Below are 11,993 nucleotides of genomic sequence, written 5' to 3' on the forward strand. Positions count from 1 at the left end.
TTTTTTAGTTAAAAGACCCACAACATACTAAATTTTTATCCAAATCATATCACAGGTGTATTCTGTAGCTCTGTAGCACACACACAAAGTCACCCATACAGACTTCACAAAATAACATTTTTAGGCTCCAAAAGAGAGGGACCAAAAACAGATGTCTACACTCAAAACTCAGATTCAACAATTTTTACGACAACAATACTTTTTCCCATATTTTTTCATATATGAGGAAAAAGTAAAAACAATACAACAAGAAGTAAACCACCCGAAATACTTTCTCCAATTACGGAATTAATCCTTCAATCAAACCTCAGCGGTAACGAGCGTAATTCCTCTTCAGAACTTTCCCGCCAAGAACCAAGTCTTCCCGCCAAGTGGTAAGCGCCTTTGACAGTCTATCATCTTCAAGAGTCTTTGATAGTATTAAATCAAATCCGATGTAGTGGGAGGGGTTGGTGGGGGGGGGGGCGAAGGACGAGTTAGTGGCAATTGACTACGTGCATTTGCGTGCGAGCATTCAACACCATGGTGAGTTGTATAAATTTGATCCAGTCTAAACTAAGTGATTCGAAGTGTGAGCCAAAAAATTAAACATTTTAATTTAACATATTTATAGGAAGAGGTATGTTTTATGGAGCTCTTGTGTTTAGAAACAAATTTTATGGATGAAAATATTGTGTGGGTTTAATTATGTTTAGAGGGAAATAGTGTTTAACGTAAGATAATTATTTGTATCAGTTTGTTTAGTCAATATTTATGTGGTTAGGTTAATGCGTGTTTTCATTAATTTTTCCAAACATTTCCCATGGGATACGAAAAAGATTTTTTTTAATGGAGTAAAATGTGTAAATAAACAAAATGTTATTTAAGTGGGGTGTTTCCTTTTGGGGTATTTCAAGGTTGGTGACCACATTTTCTATTGTATACTCCTACTACTTGTAATTTAATATTGTTTGTAAGAGTTGATGTTTGATATCTTAAAAAATACTTCTATGTTGATGCGATGTTTAATTAAGTTGGTGATATACAGGGATGCATGATAAGCCCATTATTTTTTTTAATTTCTTTACAGAAACGTGAAAAAAATTAATGGCTTCAGTTTATTTAGTATGACCTATATTTTAAAAATTCGCAACAAACCGTTCTTAATACAAGTAATTTCATAAGTCGTACATTATTTGATTTTTTTACTTTTGCAAGAGTGTAAACGGAACTAGGGTTTGAAATAAAGCTAAGTTGTGCTTTCGTAACTTGTAATTTAGATTAATATAGGTAATATAAATTAGGTGTGTTATGACTTTAAAATGATGAGATATTTCTATTATTGATTTATTTTGTGTATTATTTTAAAAAGCCGAACCAGTATCGTGTACAGTTCGTTGCCGCTTATTACTAAGTTATATATGAATAATATTCACTATAAAATCTTATAAATACGAGATTTTTGCATAAAAGGGTAATTACCTTAAACCTGCTTTTATTGTACGGTAGGCATAATACTTCTTTTCATCCCATTGCAGATTAAACGTGCATGATATGTAAATAGTTAGTCAAGAAACAAAGTGTTATGAATAACAATTTATCCTAGTAAAGTAATAAATTTATAACAAAACCAAACAACTTGGAAGTATCTTATGAAAATTCGGAGTTAGACAAAACATGAAGATTTTTGGAGTGTTTAATTTTATATCCTTGTTACTTAATTTTAGCGAATCTCCCAAATAGGTACGGAATAAGTTATTACCGTAGGTATCATGGTAAGACCTAGACCCGGGACCGCTTCACTTTTTCGTTTTCATGCCCCCAAAGACCAAAAACACCATCCGTTTAAATTCATATACAAATATAATTATTTATTTATTGAAATATTCACGTGTCAGTTAGCACGATAAGTAAAAAAAATCATCCGATTATGATGACATTTGGTACAAACGTGTAAAACAAAGTTTATTCGAACGAGTATGCAAACCAGCGTCATCAGACATGGGGACAGAGTTTAATAGGGTAAAATTATTTTTTTTCTACCCTCAAAACATAACATTTCGCAATTTTTTTAAGCCGTTTTGTAGAGGGAAACAAACAATTTGGTTTTTGAAGCGAATTTGTTATTTCTGTGTTTTCTTATAGAGGAAAAGTTAACTCTTGTAGTTTTTTGTCTGTGAATATATTTAATTTATTTCATACAAAGCAATTACAATTTAACTAAAATACGCGTTTTTAAATTTCTTGGAGCAGCTACCTTAAGTTGGTACTCATTAAGCCTAATTGTTATTTAAATAGGGAATATATCTAAAATGTTCATGGATATATTTGAGTGAAAATCCGATCAGGCAAATGGAAATTCGCCTGGTTTGCATGTTTGCTGCGGTGGGGGTATTAATAACATGAAAACGCCATAAGTATTTTTACACTTAGGACAAATTCACGTGTTTATTTGTGTAATTTATCAACTATTGTTATTGTTATCATACGAGTGTTATATTTAGAATATTGATGGCGATATTATCAGTTGTGGATAATTGCCCACTCAATGGCAACACAACGTTTAACACAATATGGATCTTCACACAAATTTAAAAGTTTAAAACCTTTTTACTGTGACATGTTTACAGGTTATCAGACAAATTTGATTTTTGTTGTTTCATGAATTGATGATATTAAATTTGGTTATGTAGCTTATACAGGGTGTCCCGTAAGCAAGTACAAAAAATGTATGAATAGGTTTATTGGGTCAAATTAAACAAAAATCAGGCATAACGTTCTTTCCAAAAATTCCTTTATAGCTAAGTATCCGCATTTTTATATTTACATCTTAAATATAGATTTATAAAACTTGGTATAAAATATTATGATGTCATAAACTATTAAAGAAAATAATAATAATTGAAAATATTTTTTTCTTAATGCCGTCATTTCAATCTTTATAACTTGAATTACTGAAAAAGGCTGATTTTATGAAAAAACTAGCTGTGTACCCGTTCTACGCACGGGGATCTTATAATATTCAGTTGAAACCTTCTTATATAACGAACAGCAGTTGGTTTGCATATTTTAAGATATGCTGGCCAAACTATTATACATAGCTTCATTTTATGTTGTTTTTTGTTGTTCCGGATCGGTATGACAATCAATAAAAGGTTAAATTACCTCTGTGTCTGCCGGTCGATCCTATAACGGTAGGCTTACTTTTATTTTTACTATCTGATCTCGTTTGCATGGCTCAATCACGTCCTGGTTGAAGTTCGTTCGCTACGCTCACTCACCTGTATGTTGGAGCTCGTTCGCTGCGCTCACTTTTCTTCAGGTTAGCTCGTTCGCTACGCTCACTTGCCTTCAGGTTAGCTCGTTCGCTACGCTCACTCGCCTCCAGGTTGCAAATTAGCTGTTGTCATAAATGTAAAAGAAATAATAGTGCTAGTGCTGCACCCTGTTGGTAATCCTTGTAACTTTAATGCTATTGAACATCACAGAACAGAACCAACTTGTTTAATTGAAACAGCTGTTAAGATTCAATAATTTCATTTCTCATAAGGTTAACATGGGCTTCCAGAAATTCCACGTCAAAAATCGACAAAAACTTGATTTTCAAGGGTTTACTGTTAAATATCTAACTGTCTCATATTCGATGAAATACGTCTAAAACCATCTCATATATGTATAGTATTTGGAAAATAAGTTTCAGGCGGGACAGTGCTATAGTTATTGAGGAGTAGTTGTAATAAAGTGCGTATTTTAGCGTTACCAAGAGAATGACAGATAGACAGACAGACAGACAGACAGACAGACAGACAGAAATTGAGATAAGGTTTGATTCGGTTTCTCTGACCTATGAAATGTAAAAATAACCAAAAAGTTCATTATTCTAAGCAATGTACAGACAAAACTCTAATTTTATTTATATAGATACCAAGAGCACTAGGTGTCGTTTGATAGGAAATTTTGGATTTTAAATAAAAGTGTTCTATAATTTCTTTTATAAATTCAATTACACTATAATTTATTTTATAAATTCAATTATTTCTTGGTAATTACGCTTTAAAAAATTTAAATAGCCACCATTTTGAAATTGGAAAGAATTAATTCATGATTATTTTTTCATTAAACAGCTTTATGACTTCAAAAAAATTGTACACCTAATTTCATAGGGGTATTTAAAAATTGTTTTAAGGTACATCTTTAAAACACTAAAACAAAATTGTGGATATCTCGCAAACGTGTTTTTTTAATGTTATTCTTAATTTTGTTGAATATTAACTTATACCTTTGACTATTATTATCCTAGATAGTCATCCTAATAGTCAATGCTTATACCTAAATTTTGTTACTTAGGGACATCCTGTATAACAAATCTGTAGTATCATTTAATATGGTAGTAAACAATACAAAAGTTGAACACTCTGCTTTTTACACAATACCCGCAAACATAATAAGATGAAGGTCGCTGGTTAGATTCCAAGAGAGATCGTTTCCAGACCTATATGCCATTTGTCATTGGGCTATGAATTAATTATGTTATCTGACAAAAAGGTTGACGATGAAATTTAAATTGTTCAAAGTCAACTTCTACATTTCAATTTTGGAGGAACTGTTTGTTAAGATAAATTAGTTCTTTAGAAACAAGACCATGTTTATGACTCATTCTTCACTAATAATTCATTCTTATCATGTAAAATGCAATAGTAAAGATAATGTTTAAACAAATTACTGACATAAAAATAACTCTTCCCTTTTACTATGTGTGGTTTTATTTTGTTGGATATACTAAACTTAATGTAGATACAATTTTTAAAGCATCGTTGCATTTGTATTTACATCCTATTATCCACTGTGTCTGTTGATTTTACAATTATAAGGTGACAGAAATGTCAATTAAATGTAAAATAGAATCATTATAAACCATTACTATTACTATTACGTATTTATTTGTTTTCTCTTAAGTTAATGTATGTAATAGGATCATTATGATGGCTAAGCACAAAGTAAAGATAAATAAATTAACAAGTTATTTTATTTTGTACATACTATTGCATTACTTAACTACTTTAATACTCGCATAAGCAAACCAATGTCAAAAAAATACATGGGATATTTGATATTTCATCTTTACAATAATTTTGTGCCATTGATTACTGATTTGTTTATACTAGGAAACTTAACGTCAGGCTTTAAAGGTTATCTGTATTGATAAATCAAACTTCTCTGAGTCACGGGTCAATATTAGACATATTACATTTACTTTCTGATCATTAAAAAATATTTTTTAAATTGAACCATTTAGTAATGGAAAATACAGTTATAGAAACAAAATGTGCCCAAATTAAAATCAAGTCAGTGACGGTATTGACTCCGCACCAGAGATTTGAAATTAAAATAAGATCTTTGAGAAAATACTATGAATTTCAATTATTAATTATTAATCACTTGAGATGGGGATGCCACCTAGTTGCTTATTTTAACCTCAAATATGAGTGTGGAATGGGTGTGAGACGTGAGATGTTCTGTGTAGCTTTGTTATTGACTAAGATCTGTTTCATTAGCCAGGATCATTTATTTAAAGCCCCATAATCAGAAATAGCTGGGTCCGGGTTTCTTACCATCAAAAAGGTACTAACTTTTTCTGGATCGAACAGGCGACCTTTTGATTGCTACGCGAGCACTCATCGGTAGCAATAATAAATTGGCTGGGTACAGCTAATTTATCATCCAAAATTTCAAACTTACAAACACCACTGAAAAATACCACACGAATAAGGTCTGTAAATTTGATTGGTTGCAGACTTTCATAAGCCTCCAATAAAAGTTTCCAATCACAATTTCTTAGCAGTACCGTATACAGGTTGATACATAATCCATTTGTGATAATGGCAATGAAATGGCAAGTAAATTTCATTTTACAATGACACCAAAAGATTATGAAAAGTTGAATAATTTATCATCAGCGTACAGACAAACAGAGACAAATGAAGACATCCAGTTAACCTTTGTAGATGAGCTACTTTAAGTGGCAGAACCAATCAGTTGATTGAAGATGACTTTTAAAAATGAACACTTGCTGGCTCAAATACAATCTAGCATGTTTGGAGGATTTCCTCTTTTATGTGCGCTTACATTGGTGTAATCCTTTTCCCCTAGTACAAAGTTTATTACAAGGTTTAAAAATTGTCAATGGATAAAATCCTCCAAATTAATAATAAACCGTTAAAAATGTATTAACTAACAGAGACAATATACTGACATAGATTATAGTCCGTTCACAAAATTTAGGGGGGTTAAGGGAAAGTTCCCTCACTACTTGTTTTGCTTATATTTTGCTGCTGATTGACGTTTTGAAGTGGATTTCTAAGTAAATAAGTAGATTTCTTCCCATAAAATCACCTAAATGTTGGGAATGGAGTATAATTATGGTAAACTGCTATTGCAATTTCAAACTATTGTTTCTTTCAACGGTTGATAATTATTTTCTTTCCCTCAGAGTTTTTAATTGCATCTTTGTATCATAGATTTAACATACATTCTTATGACTTTGAGGAACATGAAATGAGTAAGTGCTTTATTAAACGATAAGGTAATATGTACATCCAAAAACATAACACTTTGAAACAATGGTTGATAACAACCGTCTGTTTGGTTGACACAATCTTTGCCTTCTAAAATGAATATGAGTCTTTAAAAAACATGTAGCACAACAGAAATTAACATTTTTTATACAATAAATAAAATAATAATAAAACACAATTAGAGTACTCAATAGATAACAAAACATAATACAGAATTAAGGGTATCAGATAAAAATAAACGAGTTCGTCTCGAAAAGAATCATGACCAATTAATTACTGTCACATTATTAAAAACAACTCTAACAGTAGAAATGAGTCGTTAGTGCCACAGACTTCAGGCCCAAGGCAGCGATGTCGTGGGTTCGGATCCGGGTACCTGCCTCTACTTTTTATCAGTACGAGTACAGTTCACCTTCCTACTGTAGCGGCCCACCCCTTGCTCTGCTGTATACGTTCCACGCACAGGCCAGGCCTCTGTGTTCCATGTGGATGGGTAAATGCAAGATACAAGAGGCTGCCAACCTCTAAAAAAATTACACATTTGTGACTTACAACCCACACTTGATAGATTTTTCAACTCAATACTTGATTCCCTAAACATCCTAATTGTTTAATCTTAATCTTTTTAAATCTTTATTGGTTGTTAAATAACAAAGTTACAATAGACCTCGTCAACTAGAAATATATAGTTCATTAACACAATAATTTGAGTGATTTTTGTCTGATTTTGATGAAATTCATCTTGAATATATATTATGGCAGAATAAACTTCAATGAGTTCACAAACCCGCATGATCGGTTTATGGAAACGAGGTTTCATGAGGTAAAATTGTTTTTTTTTCATTTTTAGCCCAAAACATAAAATGTTCCTATTTGTCACCATTTTAAAAAGCTTTTAAACAAATAATTTTGAAGTGTTTTTTTTTCGGTTGTTGGTTACTGAGAAAATTTTACAGTGCTTATTTAAGGATATGTTTTAATCAAACAATTTTTTTTTTAATAAGCCATTATAGTTATAAAAAAATACCTCGCCACAGCAAACCTGCAGACTAAGCGATTTTCCTTTTGCCTGATTGGATTTACACTAAAATGTCTCCTTAAAAATATCACATTATTCCCCATTTAAATAGAATTAGTTTAACAAGTACTTAGTTTTGCTGCAACAGGGAGGGTAAAACATAAAGCCATTACACAAGATACTTTTTGATTTGACATTTTGACATCTTTGATTTTGTGTCATTTTAAAGAGCCCACTTTGAAAATGTGTGTCGTATTGTAAAATGAGCTTAAGAGCTTCGCATTTACAGTTATGGGAAACATCAATTTCTCAGTAGTAACCAACCAAAAGAATTTCAATCGAAACTCGAAGCAAATGAAATTGTGACAGACAGTTGGTGTGACAGTTGGCGTGGCAGTTGGTAGGATATCAAGTAGTACTTGAGTAAAGTTAACAATTTGTATCGCTTTTTTTTAAATGACTGCAATTTGTAATAAGTATAACTATATGTGGCAATGGGTAAGAAGGGAATCATTTTTTGAAAACACTAAAAACAAGGTCAGCTTCTGGAATAGGATAAAATATTTACAAGACGTGTTTGTTATAACTGTTGTTAACAGAGTGAGTTTCCATTATTTGCTTACGCTTTTAGTTGGGTCTTTTAAACTCATAGAAAATTATGACTACTAGTTTTAATATAACTTCTGTAATACCGGTACTACACAATTGCTCAATTTCGAAACACAGGTGCACTAGTTTTGTTTTATATTTTTAATTTGTTATAAGATGCTGACAATAATACATACACACAGTTATACATGGTTAAATGGTACATACTGAATTCAAAATGATTTTACTTGCTAGTATCGGTGAAAAAAATATCTGCATCAGCTTTGGTAAAAAACTTGAGAAATCGCTACTGGCACATGCTACTTTAACTTCATTTTTTTTAACTCATTCGGAAGTAGCTTCTTTTTATGGATTATTTCGGTTGATTGGCTTTTAGATACGCTTCATTGCTCTTTATAATTTCAGAGATCTATTGTTCAAGCCGTAAATGTGCAAATAACCTAATGGATTATAACCCACTCTACGGGACCCGGATTAGTGTAGGTAGCAATTGCGCAACTAACCTATCCTCGTGTGTCAGTCTGAAACAGGTCAAACCCCTCCAAACCAGTTCCCACCCCACCCTCCCCAAGCCAGCATTCAGTCAACACAATTACATCTATACTGTGAATAAATAAACTTAAGTAGAATTCATCAAAATTTTTATTATAACTTCTCCTCACCAGGATTATTGCTGTAAACATCTGAGAATTGAGTGATCTGTATTATTAATACGCTACATGAAACATTGTGAACAATAAGGCTTTTTTGTTTTAAGATTCAACCCCACATATTATATACCAAAATGTTCGTCTAAGTGTGTAAATTTGCAAACTGACCTTACATTTTTCAAAAAGCCTCTCCAAGTTAAGAATACTGTTAGTTAAAATGGGTCAAAGTTCATCTACAGATATTTACGCATTTGTTAACGATTGTGTTTGCAGGCAGCGGAAATAAGCGAGAGAGACAAGCAATTGGCCAGAGAATTATGGCAACTAGTGGAAAAGGACTACGCAGCTGTAGGCAACATTCTGTTCAGAGAGTGAGTATCTTAAAATATCAGAACAAAGATGGAAAACATCTTGAATTTGAGGTTGTTTGATATTTTAATTATCTATTTCACAAAGTCACAACCTCAATTGTGGAGGTTATGTGAATGATAACTAAATTAAACTTAAGGGAAAGCAACTTCGTAGGATTCAAAGCAACAATAATGGTGGATTTCTGATTACATTGACAAAACTGCTGCACCAAAAATACAAATTGCAACTTTTACTCCGCCACCTGAGCCCAGGGGTGTAAGTAGTTTAAGGTTTTTGGAGGCACAAGAAAAAAAAGATTTCCCCCAAAAGGCAGGTGGATGGGTAATAATCTTTCATAGCACATCACACAAACTAGGCTTGGTTAAAAACACAGACAAGTTCACAACCCAATAGACTTGATATTTTGCACCTGCAAGGGTCACTTCTTTCTTTTAAAGAAGCCCCATATGAAATATCCCTAACAATGGGATTGCAGGGGCAAAATAGTTTATTATGTTGTGCCCTTTTTGTGCTTCAACTTCCTGGAGCTCTTATCTCAGATAAGTTAGTTGTGCATCCATCCCTTCTCCCTTAATGTAAATTTCACTTTTTTATTTAATTACATTTTTGGCTTAAGAACATTTTAGTCTAAAATCTAAAGTTTCACTGGTCTGGAGTCAGTTAGTATTGTATTATTACACAATTACTGTATTTTGAAACATTGTGCTATCAAGAGTCAGTACAAAACTTAAATTAAGTTATGTCAGTATTATTATTATCATCATCCATTAAGATCGTAACTGGGCTTGAAAGCTAAAGATAAAGGTAGAATGGAGTGAGATGCCACATGTAGCTGTTATTGACTATATTTCGTTCTCAATATTTAGGCGGTTTGGGGGAAGTGCCCCCACTCCTTTTTGTATTTAATGTTTGTTGCATAATCAACTATTGAGCTATTATTTTAAAGGTAATGGGCAGTTGGAGAGGATAGATTTCTTCCCCTAAAACCGCCTAAATATTGTGAACAAAGTATAAGACCAGCTGTTTCTTTACTCTTTAGCCAGCAAGATTTATTAAAAATCCCATGATCAAGGACAGCTGGGCCCAGTTTTAAACCATCAAATCTGTTTGAAATCTCAGGATCACACTGGTGACCTTTTGTTTTATTAGATGTGCCTGAGTTACCGTAGATTGTTCATAAACATATTGAGGACGAGATGTGTAAACTTCCGTAAAACATTGAAAAGTGATGTAAACCTCATTTTAAGTGTTAAGAATATTATCTTGTTACAGACTATTCACAGCGTACCCCGACTACATAAAATACTTTGAAAGAATGAAAGCCTCTCCGGACCAAGATATTTTCGAGTCTGCAAGATTTAAGAAACACATGGTCTCAGCTTTGTTTCCATCTATTGCTTTACTACTGAAGAATCTCGATGATCCTGAAAAGCTTGCGGAACAGTTGAAGGTTATAGGAGTGAACCACAAGAAAAGAAATCTTCACAGAGCACAGTTTGAGGTAAATCTATGATGTGTCAATTATTTTAATCATGAGCATTACCAATTCCCTTTATTCAGTGATTTGAATATGCATATTTTGATCAAAATATAACCAACAAGCAAATTACAAGTTTATTTATTCTCCAAAAAAATAACATAAGAATTTAAATTTATATTTTTTTTTCTGTAGTTGTTAGGCGTACAACAATGCTTCAAGTTAGTAAACTATTTTGATGTTTAAGCTCTATAAAATGGTTTAGGGAGGAATTAAAAAATGTTATGTTTTGTGGGTCAAATATTGAAAAAAATAATGTTTACTCTGTAAAACCGTCTATAAAATCCCGTTTTCATAGTCCGATCATGCTGGTTCACCAACTTGTTTCGATAAATGTAGGTTTACACGTTTGTACCATATTTCTTCAAAAAGGATGATTATACTCTTGAGTTTACTCGCATAGATAGTTTAATTAGAGGTTATGCTCGTACTGTATCCAATCCAATATGACTAATGACTACCTTTGTGTTTCAGGCTCTTCACAAAATAATAATCGACACATTCAAGAAAACGTTGCCCGAACAGTTCACATCGGAAGTAGAATCAGCTTGGAACAAGATCTTAGGTGTTGCGTTTGATAAGATCTCTTCTCACTTGGATAACCAATGTTAAAAACTTTCGAAACTCTGTGTTTGAACGTTTTTATGTCATAAGAAAGAAAGTGTTCTTTGCTTGTGGAACCATGAAATTATTAATTATAAAATTATTTATAGGTTTAAGTATTTTATTTTTGTATCAGAAATTTATATTGTGACAACTTGTGAGTTTATAAATGTACAAATGTGTTTTGTATACAATAGGTATTAATTTATCTTATTGTTTATGTAGAGGTCCAATTCAGCCAGACAACAGATTAATTATTCAATTGTGAAAAAAAATGAATATTTTAAAATCGTTCTCCCTCAAAATACATAATGTGAACCATGTGTTTACAATAATTATTTTCTTTTGGGGATTATACATTTAGCTTTTAGTAGTTTTATCAGGATGTAATGAAAAATCCATTTTGAAAATTCTGTTATCAATTATATTCAAGCATCTAGTATTCAGACTTTAACTTATTGTTAGTAAGACATTTACATTATGAAAATATCATTAAAAGCAACCAAACACCTCAGCCAATCTGTACTGTAATTATTATAAGTTATTAAAGTTTTTAATATTTTAATGTTTCAAATTGTGTGTTTATTTACCAATTTTTTTTTTATCGTTCTTTAAAAACTTAAAGGCCACCACTTTTTAAGAGATAAGTA

At 31.9% G+C, this 11,993-nt stretch overlaps 1 protein-coding gene across 1 annotated transcript; it reads left to right on the forward strand.

Annotated features, from left to right (window-relative positions):
* The first annotated feature begins 480 nt into the window (after window positions 1–480).
* Window positions 481–11,868, forward strand: LOC129001111 (cytoglobin-2-like). Its single transcript, XM_054428295.1, has 4 exons — window positions 481–525; window positions 9,105–9,202; window positions 10,476–10,704; window positions 11,215–11,868. Exons 1-4 carry the CDS (start codon window positions 523–525, stop codon window positions 11,350–11,352), a joined length of 468 nt encoding a protein of 155 aa, XP_054284270.1. The 5' UTR covers window positions 481–522; the 3' UTR covers window positions 11,353–11,868.
* The last annotated feature ends 125 nt before the right edge of the window (window positions 11,869–11,993 follow it).

Source organism: Macrosteles quadrilineatus, unplaced genomic scaffold (assembly GCF_028750875.1).
Source record: "Macrosteles quadrilineatus isolate MER2022 unplaced genomic scaffold, UCM_ALF_1.0 Scaffold_8__2_contigs__length_117827958, whole genome shotgun sequence".
In the NCBI taxonomy this organism is placed as follows: Eukaryota; Metazoa; Arthropoda; class Insecta; order Hemiptera; family Cicadellidae; genus Macrosteles; species Macrosteles quadrilineatus.